Consider the following 15,810-nt stretch of genomic DNA (forward strand, 5'->3'; position numbering starts at 1 on the left):
GTACGAACATATCTAATTTAATTAAAAAAAATCTACTTGCTAGACTTTTTAGCATACTATTGAATATTGACATATTGTTAACATCCTGCCCTCCCAATCTCACACACACTCTTTCCCTGCCCCCTTCTGGTGTGTTTGTGTATTTTATAAATGTTATTGGGGGGCGGGGGTAGAGGGGTGGAAAGCTTCAAAGTCAGAAGTCTTAGAGTAACTGATATACACTTCTCTTCCTCTCTTGGACGAATCTATCCATTTAAAAATTATCTTGTTTGTGATCCATATGGTGCACAGGTTGAAATTCACATACTTATGCCATGAAACATCCCTCTACCCACTGGGTGAATTTCACCCAGTGATTAAGAAGCCAATTTAATTGGCAGTACTTAAATTAACCACCCAAATACATGAGCTGCATGATTTTCTGAGTTTAATATTAAATACAGGCAATGTAGGAGAGGTCTGATACATTTTTAAAACCGATGTATTTGCAAAAGCTTAAAGGGGCATCTTTTTAGGGTGATTTCACAACTCCCAGTTTCCATCAGAAGGAAGCCTGTCAAACAGGAAAAAGGAATAAGAATGTGTATAATTCCATAGACAAGAAAGGGCTGAAAAGGTAAGAAATAAACTTACTGTAAAAAAAGTCTTGATTCTAACAAATTAAAAAACATGCCAGGCTTTGGCCATATGCTTAAAATTATTAAACAGTGCTTGGTACAACTATTTAATTGTATTAACCACTGAAATGCTGTGTTTACATCAAAGTGTTCTCAATGCTTCAAACTGATGCTTTGACATTCTTAGAAAACCAGCTGTTATTGATGCTGAGGCTTTTTTTAGCATTTTTTAAAACACTGATTTAATTTAGAACCTCTTATGAACTCAGCCAGGCACATCCTCTTACATAAAGAAACTATGATACCCTAAACATGATGCATAGCACAAGATAAGAAAATGCTTTCAGTGTTACTTGACTCCATGGCTAAATGTTTGCCTCAGCTGGGCACTGATGACCTTTGTTATGCCCATTAACTAGACGGTATTTGAACCACAAATTGTTGATTCTGGGTAAAATCCTGGCCCACTGATATCAGTGGCAAAAACTCCCATTGACTTCATTAGGGCCAGGATGTCTCCATCGTTATTCATTCAGCTGGCTATTTCATTCTATTCCAGAAGCTGCACCATTTCATTAAGTAGAACTCTATCAGAAACATAACCTTTCAGCTACATGATGTTAAATTTAACAGTTTTTGTAGTTTACCAAAAATTGTACTTGTTAAGTGTTCAAGTTACGCCAACAGATGGAACTTCAGGATAACAAACAATGGAACTCCAGCAGGGTTGTCAAGCCTCCAGGATTGTCCTGGGGGTCTCATTATGTCATGTGATGAAACCTCCAGGAATACGTCCAACCAAACTTGGCAACCCATAAACTCCAGTGATAAAAGTTTGCTAGGTCTTGATATTTTCAAAATACTACTTTCCTGTATATGTATAAATACAGGTGGTACACAGATCTCAGGTGTGATAAGATTTTCATGAAAAGCACTTTGTTATAGTGAGAGTTATTAATCCCACAATATTTAATAGGCTGTCACCAACATTTAGAGCTTCCACAGATTTGTATTTTTTTGTTTTTAAAAAGAGCGGGGCTAAAAGCCTGTTTTTAATATTTCAAAATACCGGATTCCAGGAATGCCCTGTCTCCTAACATGGATGCTTTTATTCTGTGACTCCACAAATTCTGCCATCATTATGCAAGATTTTATATTATAAACAAAGTCAAAAACTAGGATTTAATAGTGCTAATAGACTACTAACATAATAATGAACTGCAAGCATTTGCCATGTAAAGAGAAATCAATAACTTTTACAAAAATATTAGTCAGATGTAGGTTTTGGTTCTATAAACAAACAAAATCTAATGAATAAATCTTATGCTACTGTCCGATAATCATTTTTCATTTTTTGTAGCAGTACAATAAAATTTTAATGACTCCAGATGAAAGCAAAAGGACAATGGGTCAACACAAGAGACTACCTTGGATAGTATCAATAATGTAAAATAGCTATATCCATTACTGAATTGAGAATATGCAGTACAACTATAACTGCAGATTAAGGTCTCCAAATTCAAATATAACTTTTTGACACTGTAGTACCCAACTGCGCATAAGGATGTATTCAGAAATTGGCCCAATCCTGTTGCCACTGAAGTCACTAGAAAAATTCCCATCTGCCTCAATGGGATCAGGATATGGGACAAAACTTAAAAGCAAAAGAGCTACCATCAAAAATAATTATGTTATGGACCCTATTCTGCAATCGTTAGTCATGTGACTACTTGCATTGGGATTACGTCAGCTTCAGCAAAAGTTGCAGGACTAGAACTTCATTTGTATTTAAAATTGTGAATATGCCTATCCATGTATTTGACATGTACACTATTACAAATACATGCTCACATATACTTGATCCATAAGTACTTTGCTGTAATTCACTCTAGGATTTCTGTTGACAGCATGTACATATAAGAAAATACCTCAAGTTGTTTGTGGCTGGCATTTTAAATGTAGTGTACTTTTTCATTCATATAACTAAAGAAAATGTTCCAAATCTAAATTATTAAAAATCATATAGGAAAGACAAAGTGATTTTTAAAAGCCATGACACAGAAGGATTAAGATATTTTCACCTTAGAGGAAATAGCATAGAAAATAAAATGCAAGATATATAGTTTTTTTAGGACTTATTTTGTAGACTCCGCATATATTGTATTTACAGGAAACATATATATGTACCGTTGCAATGGGACTATAGCCTGCTTACTAACTCATTTTCCACACTGTGAAAACCCTGTACAGTAAAACCAACCAACAAAATAAATGCATTTCCACTGCACAAAATTACTACAATTTTGGTTAAAAGGGTTGTCGGTCAAGCAAGCAACAGTTCTCCTAATTCTCCTCCCCATAGAGTTTAAGTCATTTTAATAGGCCACTGAAGAAAAAGGATGCAGCCATTTGACTAAAATACATTTAGCAGAAAAAGTATATTAAAATTGTTTTTGGTAATTTTGTTTGAGCTTTATACAAACAAACCAGTTCTAAACTCTTCTAGCAGTGTATTTGGGATTTTACATTTATCCTACCTAAAGATTTGGACCATTTGGGGATTTAAAGACAGATTTGAAACACTATGGCAGCTAACAGTAAACCTGCATACAAAGCTGCCAGTAAAGTCTAAGACTACTTATTTCACATGAGACACCTTGAAATAAGTTTTTTTTTCTCCTATTTTTCCTTCTGCTCTACTGAGAGTCATATACCATCCCCTTCTCCACCCTTCTCTCTAAATAAATAATACATCAAAACATTTAAATGCAGAAATCTTAAAAGGGATGCAATAAATAATATATGTAACAGCTCTCAGTGAAATAACACATTTAACCAAACTGTGTTCCAGGCAGAAACTGATTTTTAAGTTTTTTTAAACTGTGCACTTCAGATAAATATATTATTTCACTTTGAGCTACTGTGGATTTACAATATACACATATTGGATTTATACATATTAAATACACATATGAAGCACTTATGATAAAGAGTAGATTGCTAATACATTGAAGGAAAGTTTCTTTCTGGATAAAGTACACACATATCACTGATATTTGTATTAAACATGTATTTGCATTTGAGATGCAGTTTACAGAATTTTCAAGTTTTGTTGCATTAAAATAGTTTCCCCACTCTCTTAGATGCAGGAATAAATGTTGCTGCTTCTGAAAGTCCCTAATCAAGAATTTTTTTTTGTCAAACTTCATGAAATTCAGAAAACATAGCAGTCTACTTGGTCACAGTTGGTGAGATGTCCTACACAGTGGCATGGTGGTGAACCTTACCATTCTAGTGCAGGTAACTTTCCAACTCTCTCATAGCACTATTACAACCAACAACATACTATAAAATTTGTACTTTAACAAGAAAGAAAGTTTATACGCTATGGCTGGAGTCAATACAAACTGGCTAGTTTCAATACCACAGAAGCCCACCCAATCCCCCTCACTACTCCAAATCAACATTTCTGGGATTATGAGGGCTTCTGTGACAGCAAAGTGTCACAGAAAGCTAAGTGAGATGGAGTTACTGAACCCAGCTCTATAAAGATTATGAATACAAAAACATATCTATACATTCATTACAAAATGTTTGGAGGCTGATTTTTCAGAGATGCTGAGCACTCACAACTCCAAATAAAATTAATGGGATTTGTGGGTGCTACCTCGGGGTGGGGGGGAAGAAAATCAGACTTGTGGTTTTTAAAGGATTTTTAATAGCTCCTGCCTTCTCTACCATACCAATGGAACTGGATCAAGTGATTACAACAGAGCTCTGACAGACGTGCATGCAGGAGACCACCCCTTACAGATTTAGGCTATTACTGAAGCACATCCTACAAAGCTAATAGCAGAAATGTGCTTCTATTATTTACAAAATATAAAGTGCATTATTATTTAATTATAGAACTGACAGACTTTCTGCCTGCACCACACAGCTTTAAAACAGAGGTGAGGGTTTTAAAGTAAAATTCTCTCATGAGAACCTATTAATTCAAGAGATTCAGACTGATGCTTTTCACCCTGTCCTCTTAGAATTGTTTTTGGCCATGCTCTTTAGTGCAAACAAGCTTGTGTTTTTCTCAAGTTTAAGGGTCAGGCAGTTTTAGGGCTTAAAGAATGACAATCTATTTAGAATGCACTGGGAATTCAATATTCCTTTGTGTTCTAATGGGCCTTTCTGCACATAAGCAGCATAATACTGCTGCTCTCAAAAGCTGGGAACACACTGCCAAAAATAATGAGGAACCCGTTTCCAAATGTAACCATTTTAAGTTTGCATTGCTACATTTTGTGTTTGTTAGTGTTATGCTTGGATCATAATATTTGCAAAAATCAGTGCTTTACATTTCTATGGAAAACCAGTAGTCAGTGTTTTAACTGTAGATGGCTGGCTCAAGTGTAGTCCCGGATACTCAGGTACGTATCACCAAGTGAGAGTAAGCGCATTAGCTGATTTTACAAAACACAAGGCAACACTTACCTGTGTATCAGAGCTGAGAATTGAGCTTGTTCAACAGCCAGCAGATACTGACTTCCTGGGGTAATAGTTACAATACATCAATGCATTTATGAAGGCCAATTAATAAATACTGGAAACCTAATTAAGAAGCAGTGATGCAAACTGATACCGGTCTACATCTTCACTGGAGCACTTTCAATAGCTAAGACGTAGTCTGGCTCTAATTCTCCAAAATGGCAACTTGATAGCAATAACAATGCCACTTTGCACCTGTTTGTTTTTTAAAACCTGTGAAGGAAATGTATTTTTTAAATTACTAATTACTTGCACAATTAAAATATTTTTTTCCATTCAGAGCGAAGGAACACATGGAAAGCAAGATTATCTGCATTGCACATATTACGTAGGAATAATTCCAACAAATGATCTTTTAATATCGAGTGGTGCAAACATTATTTTAGACTGGAAGATGCTGAGTGTAGAGGGAAAAATCCATGTGAAGATGGGGCGCAAGGGGAGAAGTGAGCATAAAAAGTTCTTACATTCATAACTCCAGATTGCAGGAAGCTTTGACAAGTTCATCATTACTTTAGGCACTGTGATGGACAGCAGCAATCAGTGAGATGGTAACTTAGGCATTGATGATTCACTCATGAATATTCTGCTATCAAGCCAACAATAGTATAAATTGTTATTTTACTATGATTTGTTACTTCTTAAAAACTTTTTTTTCTTTTTTAGTACTTCACTATCCAACAGGAACGTTTAGCCCTAGGACTAAGGTTATAACCTTCAATTGCATGGTCATGGCCCAAACGGCCCATTAGCATTCAAGTGACCAAATAAGAAAATTTTGCTTTGGATTAGAAAATATCTGAAACAGCAATCAATACATTAGTGATTAGTTTATGGTATTTTTTTTGACACTAGGCCAACTGGTTGTTAACTCTAAGGGAATCACCTAAAACAGTGAAATTAACTTCTTTACATCTGTTCTTTTCTGTCACAGGCGTAACATGTTCCTAATAGTTCTTTGGTGACTTTGGTGCAAGCTTTTTTGTAGTTTCATCATTTTTATCAACCAAACTAAAGGCCAGATTATTCACTTAATCCCCACATACAGTCCTTCTTGATATTACTAATGGGGTATCAGATCAGAGACATAATAAGGTGTTTGAATTTAGTGTGGCCTTTAAGCGTGCAGGCAGATTAAAATTAAGACTGGGGATAATTTTGTTTGCAGATAAGTGTGTTTAAACAGATTAAAATTTACTGTTTGGATTAAAAGATAGCTGGCCCTCATGCACACTCAACTACTTGATTAAAAACATGATTTGGGTAGTGATATATTTCTGTATGTATACAGTAGCCCTTAAAAAAAAAAAAACACATAAAAAAGGTAGGCAAAATGGAGTCTCTAAGCAAGGGATTTATAGCCCAATCCAACTCTCATTGATTTCAGTGAGAGATGAACTGGCACCTAAACGCTGACAAATTTCTTCATAAAAATAAATCGGTTTTTGCTTTGAGATCCAAAAGCATTTAGAATATTCTACGTCCCCTTTCTAACTCAACCCTCCTGAACAGATAATGCTACACATTTCCCTTCCAGGCAGAATATTTGGATTTCAAGGCAGGAATCTGGGGGAAGTTGTAGCTCTATAGTCTTCAAGGGGACTTCACGCAGGCCTAACAGTCTGCCCACATGAATCAAATTGCAGGATCATGGCCCCAGTTTTAACATGGTGGGGAAGGAGTGATGGAGGTGGGGGCATAGATATTATCTTGGAATACTAAAATTTATAAAAATAATAATTTATACTGGAAATGCTGACACAGCTTTAGCCATAGCATTGTAAATGCACTACCAATAAGTATGAAATTAGAGAAGCATTTTTATATCAATTAAGTGGTGCACCAAAATCTCCCAAAGGTTTTTCCTCAAAGTAGAAGGACAAAACCAGAAGTTATCCTCATACTTTTAACATCACACCAAGTATGTTACTCATACAATTGGAAGAAAACCCTGGAAACCCACTTGCAACAATCATTCAGCCACCAAAATGCCCACTTCCCAGCTCCTTGCTAGAGCCCCCCAAACCACCAACAATATAAAAATAGTTTTTGAAATTTTGAGAACACATTAAAAAATCCTCAACGTTACATGATGTAATGTGTAGATGAAGAATGGATTATTTTCATTAATTTGGGATAACCCATCACAATTCAAACACAGCTTTGCTTTTCTGTGGCACTCAAATTATTTGGTTACCACAGAATTATTAAGCTAAGAAATTAATATTCCACTCTTTGACAATCCTTTATAAAGGCTTGACCTGCTATCGAGATTTTACCCATAAAGAACATTGCTTAAAATTCAGTAACTAGCGAACACTGATTTAAAATTTCTACCTTTCCTCATACAAGTAGATAAAATGCATACAAAGTCAATTTTTGTGGTAAATGACCTGTAGTTACGCTTTTCAGATTTTAACTCAGCATGGACAATATTCAATTCTGGAAAACCTGTCATAAGCAGAAACCAATACTTTTCATCATAAGGTACGTCTGGCTTTTTTTGTATCATGTTTGAGTGCAACACAAGCCTAACCTAGACTATTTAAAGGTCAGAATGTCAGATTTTTGTGCTGATACGCATACTTTCATAGTCTTCAACACTTGGAACAGCTGATTCATTTAGACTTGGGAGGCTAATATTTCCCTAAGAATATGTCATTTAACATAACCAGACTTCAGACGTATTATATACTTGAGTTATCACTAACAACAGGAAAAAGACTTACATAAAATGAGGGGCAACTTCTTCAAACTACAAAATATTCCAATTACCTCTAGCCAATTTAGGTTTTTCTGTTTTGCCTGATGACCAGTTCAATGCACTCTATTCCAGACCCTCTTGTTCTTCACCACTGTCACCTGTGACATCCATTCTTTTCTCTTTATGGCTGTTGTAAATTCTCCTCATTTCTTCTTCGTACTTGATAAAGTTTTCCCCAAACCTTGTCCACGCTTTGTACGGGACAGTGATGGTGTTACGGTAAGGTGGTCTCACCTCACTTACCTTCAAAAAAATGCCATACCTGTTAGATCCCACATCAAAGTAGAACCGCTTGTTGTCCACCCTGAAGGAAGTCCCTTCTGGGAGTTCGAGGGGCTCATCACCCCCACCTCTTCGTTCTTCTATATCTCCCTCCCCATATTCTTCAATTAGCTGGACCAAAGCATCCCTGAATTCAATCATTCCTTGGGCTGGAAGGACAATAGTCTGTTCCTGTCCCAAATTGTGGCCAAAATAACCTATCATACCCGGTCCTCTAATCATGGTTTGTCTAATCCTTAAGAAACGCCCACGTTGATTCTCCTTCAGGTCTAGATAATACTTCCTGTTGTCTCTTTCTATATACTCAGTTTTCAGGACACTGTGAGGATGCTCTTCTGATTCAACAGATGCTGGAGGTGAAGGCAGATGATGCTGTTGCCGCCTTCTCAAATCTTGCTCTTTGCCATTACTGTGTTCATGTCTATGACTATGGCTGCCTTTGAGGCCCAAATGGGCATAGTGCTCTATGAAATCTCCCAGATAATCCTTCAGCTCAGCAGCCACAGACAAGGAGAGAGTCAGTTTGCTTTTCCTGATATTTTCCTGCCTGCCTCTTCCTATCCAGACCTCGGCTATCTTCAGGAAGCGGCCTCGGGAACTTTGCTTCACATCCAGATAAAATCGCTTTTTCTGGATGTCCACCCTTTTGGAGGCTAGCTCCTGGATCTCCATGCAGCCCCCTTGAGAAGAGGCAGGATACTGATACTGTTGTTGAGACTGGGAGTAAATGCTTCTGTGCAGGCCAGAGCCCCCCACACTCCTTCCTCCTCCTCCTCTCCCTCTCTCCATCTTTACCAGTCAGCTGGAAATAACAAATATATAGCAGACACAGACCATAACATTTGTGTCCGGGACCTGCGATGCTTCTTAACATATCTCTGCTCAGTGTTACTTTCCCCACAAAGATGCTTGCATCCTGGTCTTCTACCATGACGCTCAGCAACATGGGAAGAGATCCCAATCTCCAGGATGGCTTCTATCCTTCCACTTTATGTGCCACCCTCAAACTTCTCCAATAACCATCCCATCACAGCCCCCATCACTACTACCCTCCTCCACAATCCCCCATTCCTGATAATCATCCCCATAGCCCCATTTCTGTCATGCTCCCCCCAATAATTGTCCCCCATAGTGCCACTAATCTCCTCTATTACAGCCCCCAGGACTGGGGGATTCCCCAGGAGACTCGGTGGCACGGCATAGCCCCACTCTAGTGCCACACAGTCCTCTGTAATCCCCCACAGCCTGCCACTCTACTGCCCTCTAGTTTGTCCCTGAATGCAGCCCCCGGTAAACCCCCATTTCTCCCAGTGATGACCCCAACCACCCAAAAGCCATGGTATGGAAGACCAGTCCCTCCACTAACCTCCCTCCCTCAGCTGCAGCCCCCCAGTGACTCCCTACTTCCCATGACTACTCCTCCCCACAAGCTGCAGCCCCCTCGCTAAACCCCCACTTCCGTGCCCCCTCCCCCATGCTGCACCCCCCACTTCCGTGCCCCCTCACTCTGCACCCCCCACTGAACCCCCACTCCCGTGCCCCCTCCCTCACGCTGCACTCCCCACTGAACCCCCACTCCCCGTGCCCCCTCCCTCACGCTGCACCCCCCACTGAACCCCCACTCCCGTGCCCCCTCCCTCACGCTGCACCCCCCACTGAACCCCCACTCCCCGTGCCCCCTCCCTCACGCTGCACCCCCCACTGAACCCCCACTCCCCGTGCCCCCTCCCTCACGCTGCACCCCCCACTGAACCCCCACTCCCCTCCCCGTGCCCCCTCCCTCACGCTGCACCCCCCACTGAACCCCCACTCCCCGTGCCCCCTCCCCACAGCCCCCGTCGCTAGGCGAAGGGAGACACTTACTCCATTGCTGCAATTGCCCTTCACCAACCACCGCCGCCGCCCGCCGCTCCCGGCCGCCGCGCACAGTCCCGCAGGGAACCGGGAAGGAGCATCCCCCGCCGGCCCCGCAGCCCACTCCGCTCCGCCGAGAAACACAGCGGCAGAACGGGGCCCGCGCCACAGGCTCGGGGGATGGAGCTGGCGCCGCTCTCCCAGGTACCGACCCGGCCCTGAAACTCCAACCCCCAGCATGCACCGCGACAGGGCCTCACGGAGCATGCGCTTACCCTCGGGTAACTTTCCAGCCCCGGCGGAGGGAGGTGACGTGCTGCGGGGCGACGGGCGGCGGCCTGATGACGTGGCCCGCGCGCGGCGGGTCTGGGCGAGTCGCGGGAGCGTAGCAAGCGGTGGAGCAGGTCAGGGGACCCCCAATGCGGAGAGTGCCGGGCGCCGGCCTCCCCTCTCCCTGCGGGCGGGCGGTCCCCGGGGTCCTAGCGCGCCCCCCCGGGGCCTCGCGGATGCTGCAGCTGGGTCTGCCCGAGCTGCCGCCAGGCCTCCCCGGCCGGCCGGGGGCTCCGGCGCCGGGTCCGCCCCTCGTGAGGAGAGGAGAGGAGGGGAGGCCGCCGCCGAGGCCGCGCCGCCAGTGCAGCTGGGAGCCCCGGGGCAGGAGCTGCGGCAGCGCAGGAGCTGCGGCAGCCCAGCCGCTGGGAGCCCAGGCTTCTCGGGCTAGCTCTGCGCGGCGGCCGGGGGCGAGTCTCCCCGCCGGGCAGCCAGACTCTGGCCAGGCGGCCGCGAGCGAGCGAGCAATAAATCGCCGTGTGGCCGTTCCGGCTCGGGCTCTGGAGCCGGGGTGTGTGTGTGTGGGGGGGCAGGGGTGTGCGTGCGTGTGTGTGGGGGGGGGTGGAGGTGAGAGCGGGGGTCGATCTAAGTGACGCAACTTCAGCTGCGTGAATAACGTACTTAGAGCGACTCACCGCGGTGTCTTCACCACAGCGAGTCCACGGCTGCCGCTCCCCCCTCGGCTCCGCCTGCGCCTCTCGCGGAGCTGGAGTACAGGAGTCGACGGGAGAGCGCTCGGGGGAGGTCGATTTGTCGCGTCTAGACTAGAGGCGCTAAATCGATTCCTGCCCGCCGATCTGGCGGGTAGTGTAGACGTACCCTGACGGTGGTGTCTTCGCTGCGGTAAGTCGACGGCTGACGCTCTCCCGTCGACTCTGCCTGTGCCTCTCGCCCTGGTGGAGTACTGGAGTTGACAGGAGAGCGTTTGGCGGTCGGCCCCCGCTGGATTGATCGCTGCCTGTTGGTCATGCGGGTAATGTAGACAAGCCCTTAGGCAAGAATACTCCAAGGACTTGTGGCCACAGGAGTCCTGGTTGGGCAGTCCTTTTCTAGTTTTGCCTAGTGAACCTCAGGAGCTTCGTTGGGACTAGGCTGTGCGTCCCTAGCTGAGAGGAGGGAGCAGGGATGTTGAGCTGTAAGAGGGAGAGAATGGTCATGTCCCACTAGGAGGCATACATGTGTGTGCAGGAGACGTGCGCACACAAATAAAGCTAAATGAAGCAAAATAAATGTTTCTATAGGAGAATTCTAGCTTCCAAACTCCACATCTGCAGCACATGTTGGTTGGAGCTACTTCTATCAATTGAGGGTCTCAATATACACTACATGACTGGGGCGGGGACTGTTACATACTCTCTGATTTCTATAGAGGGATGTGCGCTTGCTTTGCACTAGCGACTATTTTGGGTGGGGCTGTATTTAGAATATGTCACTCGTTCTCCACCCTTGATGTGAATAACAAGAAAATTATGGCAAGTGGATTAAAAAAAATCAAGCTTTCTGCCCATCAGTGTATGTTCAGAGGTGTTATGGTGTTTGGGTCTGGAGGTAAGGGACAGAATCAGCCTTTCTGTTCAGACTGGACGTAGAGGTATGAGAGGGGAGAGCATTGTGTGTGAAAGGGGATTCTGAAGTGTAGCCATGTTGGTCCCAGGATATTAGAGGGACAAGATGCGTGAGATTAGGTAATATCTCTTACTGGACTAACTTGTTTCTGTAAAGGGGACTCTGGTAATACAGAAAAAAATCACTTAGCTATGCTATTTCCAGACTGATCATTTTGATAAGTTTTGGTCCATTTGTATAGTTGTTACAGCGAAGGGAGAAAAATAAGTTTTTTTAGGTGACTTCTGAGAACATTAATTCAAAGTGAAACACAGTTAAAACAATTCCTGGCTGAAGTTCATTACAGTATATATGTCAACACAGCTGCTAAGATAATAGCAGTGAATGCTATATAAATAGATAGGTAGAAATTAAATGCCACAAGCATTAGTAGTCTACAAATGCTTGTCTACAGTCAGTCTTTGGACAAATTTAACTAAAGTGTGTGGGGGGGGGGGAACCTTCTTAAATCGGTGCTGTCCCCTGAGTGTAGTGTTTCAGAAACATGTTATACTGATATAAACTCTGTGGAGGGTCTTCTGATGGATTCTTTCTTCCCATTTGTGTTGGGGAACCCTTTTTGTGCTGTGTTACGCTCACGTCCATAACCCTTATGCACGTGCATGAAGGTTCCAAATCCTTTTTCTTTACTGGGATTTCTGCACCCCATAAAATGTGGGGTACCCTGCCTTTCATAAGATATCCTCTTAATTCCCATTATTTTCATTGGTATTTATGGCAACAAGTCCCCATGGCAACATGCAGTTGCTGCAGTATTTTCCCTGATGTCCCAATCAGGTGCCTTGCCGTTTAGATGGGTACATTGTGGCATATTTTCCTGAACATCACCCATTGGCACATTCTTTACAGTAATCTTGTAAGTTTACTGGTACAGGGTTATGTCAACCCTTCTTTAGGTCTAAAGCCTAATATGAGTAACCTACAGTTGTACAGGCCTCAGGCTGTAGATCTTGTATTAGCCTTACTTTGTTTATATACCTAATAGAGACTCATAAATATGTCAGCCTTATACCCCTATAATACTATTGTACTCATTCCTATACTTTTATCTACCTCTGTTTATCACACATTGATTACATATGAATTAACCACATCAGAAATAATTATATGAAATAATTGGCTACAGAGAACTGCAAAGAAATTAATGCTAGCAAAATGCCATCCTTTTGTCTTTCAAAGATGTTTTTGTTATAAACAAACTTGTGCATCTGCATTAAAAAGGTGGTGTCACATTTCCAGAGAAATTATAACAAGCCTTAATGAGATCAGGCAGAAGATATTTTGAGTCGTGCATTATTTGTATGTAATATTTGAGAATATTGTTTTTGATTGGAAGCAGCACAACTTACTAGCAATAATATAACTTTCTGCGCATCATAGGCTGACTGAATTGTAGGATATATTTATTGCTTTTCATATTGATGATTACTGCTTGTTGCTTTCATCATGATCACAGAAGAGATTTGGACAAAAAAAAAAAAATACCAGAGTTGCCTGTTAAAATAAAGGAAATTGTAATTACTAATACTGGTGGTTGGACCAAAAGTTGAATGATTCTGATTAAATGGGCCTCTGCCTAAATCTTTTACTTACCCAACTTAATACTTATTTCCAACTAGAATAATTTTTGATTGCTGGCATTAAATCAATTGGCAATTTATTATGCTAGAGGCAGCTGTGTTTTACTTTTTTTTTTACACAACTGAGTACTGTAAAGATCAGTTCCTCTTTCTGCATCAAAATAGTGAGAATTGTAAGATGAAACAGTAATAGTGTTTTTACTAAAAAGACAAATTTGTTGTTTGTAAAAGCACCTTGATGCAATAAGATTAATATAAAAGGTCTCTTCTCCCAGGGATTTGTGTACATATCAAGTACTTTTAGTGCTTGAGGGTAAAGCTACAGTTTTGTCATGGATGTCATAGTGGTCGTGGAAACTGAGTTTGAATAAAGTCCATGAAATGCCACCAAACCAAGTGGCAGTGTGACCTAGTCCACTCATTCTTGGCATATTTGCCCCTCCATTTCTGGCCAACTTTCTGTGCATCAAAACTATGTGCTAGGATGTAACACCAATCAAATTTACCCCTCTGTCCCTCCATCTCTGGAGGGGTGGATGTGCAAAACCATGGAGGGGTGGATGTGCAAAACCTGAATGGTGGTTCAAATGTGTAGGACAGGTAGAGGGGGCTGGAGCCACTGCTACAGGGTGAGCATGGGGTGGGCTCACTCTCCGATCCCCTTGTCTTCTTCTTTTTATGATCTATAACTATTTTTCTCAACCTCTGCCGTGAAATGTTTTAAAAATTGGCATGACAATCATATCCCTACTCGTGTGAACTAGACTTATGGGAGAATAAGACCCTTGGTGTGATGAACTGCAATGCACTAGGGTAGAATCATACATTCAGACTTATTCTACTTCTTTATTAGTGATCTAGATCTAGAAGAGGAACCAAAGGGTCATTAATTAAATTTGCAGAAGATATAAAACTGTATGGTGGGCTGGCAGGACTGAATTGTGAAGGAGGTTCTTCCTTGCTTTAGAACCTCATGTCATGGACCAGGGACTTATTGTGCTAGGCGCTGTACAAACACACCAAAAGATGGTTCCTGCTGCAAAGAGCTTACAGTTTAGGACAAGGTGAATGCAGACAAGCAGACTAGGGAGCATAAAGAAACAAGTCAGGACTGGTTAGCATGCTAGGCAGTGGGCTCACCATGCCTGCTGCCCGATGGTTGTCATAAGTTTTGTAGGTATTCCAACAAAGAGGAGAATTAAGGAGAGATGTGAAAAGGGGACCATGAAGTGGCTTTGAGGGTATTTATGTGGAGCTCATCCCGTGTGTACAGCATGGTGAGAGAGAGCCTGAAGGTGCTTGTTTAACGTGTAACAAGTGGGTGATGAAGGCTGCCTTCATTGGCAGGATGGAGGTGGGAGTTGAGATCTTGATAGCATGTGAGAGAAGCTGTGAAAGGCCTTGGAAGTGAAAACCTTGTATTTGATGAAATGGAGAACAGGGAGCCAGTGGAAGGATGCAGAGCGAAGGGAACATAACACTTACAAAATTTTTCAGGTAAGCACCAAGGTAGGAGATAAATTATGTAGGGTGGTGTGAATGTTATAACTGGAAAAGGAACATGTTGGCTGACTCTTCAGAAAAACATGGACACAGATCTAGTAGGCTGTGGAATGGTTTCTCAGTAGAAGTGTTGGAACTTGCATTGCTTGAATCTATATATTTTTTAAAAATAGTGACAGATGGTGGTGGGACAGGGTCTTGAAAATGTACAAGAAAATCCTGCATTGTCAAAGTCTAACTAGATGACTTTGATAATTCTGTGAAGAGCTCACTGAGTGATCCCTTGGGGCAGCACCCTGTGGGCTTGGAGTAGGTGATGCATCTTTCAGGTAGGGATATCGGCTAATAGGTGTTCAACTAACTAGGTTAATCTTTGAGGGCATCCGTGCGTTCCCACTAGTGGGAGCTGCGTCCTGGCAAATGGGTGCACAGAGCCCTCTTGAAAGTGGCATCTCTTAGGAGTGCATGCATGAGCATCCTCTTGAAATTGAGCATTTGGATTGCAGAGCTCTGTATAAAAGATTGCACTCCTCCAACAGGACCTGTTCTTTTTCTGCTGCCTTAAAGAACGGAAGGGACCCACTGCTGCGTCTGTAGTGAGGCACTTGTTTGAGTTTTAACCTCCCAAATCTATGGACAGCTTAGTTTCTCTAGTAGGGTTGTATAGTTTTAATACTTCCATAGACTCACTGAGTTTTTTCTAAATCTCCTGGGAGCC

General features: G+C 42.3%; 2 protein-coding genes across 4 annotated transcripts in view; one reads left to right on the forward strand and one right to left on the reverse strand.

Annotated features, from left to right (window-relative positions):
- Positions 1 to 7,983: 7,983 nt before the first annotated feature.
- On the reverse strand, positions 7,984 to 8,991 carry PURG (purine rich element binding protein G). The gene has a single exon (XM_077814330.1). It carries the CDS (start codon positions 8,989 to 8,991, stop codon positions 7,984 to 7,986), a length of 1,008 nt encoding a protein of 335 aa, XP_077670456.1.
- Positions 8,992 to 10,394: 1,403 nt separating this feature from the next.
- The window catches only part of WRN (WRN RecQ like helicase), a 111,857-nt gene continuing 106,441 nt past the window's right edge, over positions 10,395 to 15,810 (forward strand). For all 3 annotated transcript variants that reach the window (XM_077814868.1, XM_077814869.1, XM_077814871.1), the window contains exon 1: positions 10,395 to 10,460. The gene's annotated coding sequence lies outside the window, so the exon portion shown is untranslated. The remainder of the gene's footprint in view (positions 10,461 to 15,810) is intronic.

This window comes from Eretmochelys imbricata, chromosome 4 (assembly GCF_965152235.1).
Source record: "Eretmochelys imbricata isolate rEreImb1 chromosome 4, rEreImb1.hap1, whole genome shotgun sequence".
NCBI classification, from domain to species: domain Eukaryota; kingdom Metazoa; phylum Chordata; order Testudines; family Cheloniidae; genus Eretmochelys; species Eretmochelys imbricata.

Coding starts and splice junctions, on each gene's coding strand:
- PURG (XM_077814330.1), bottom strand. CDS start 8,991: ATGGAGAGAGGGAGAGGAGGAGGAGGAAGGAGTGTGGGGGGCTCTGGC.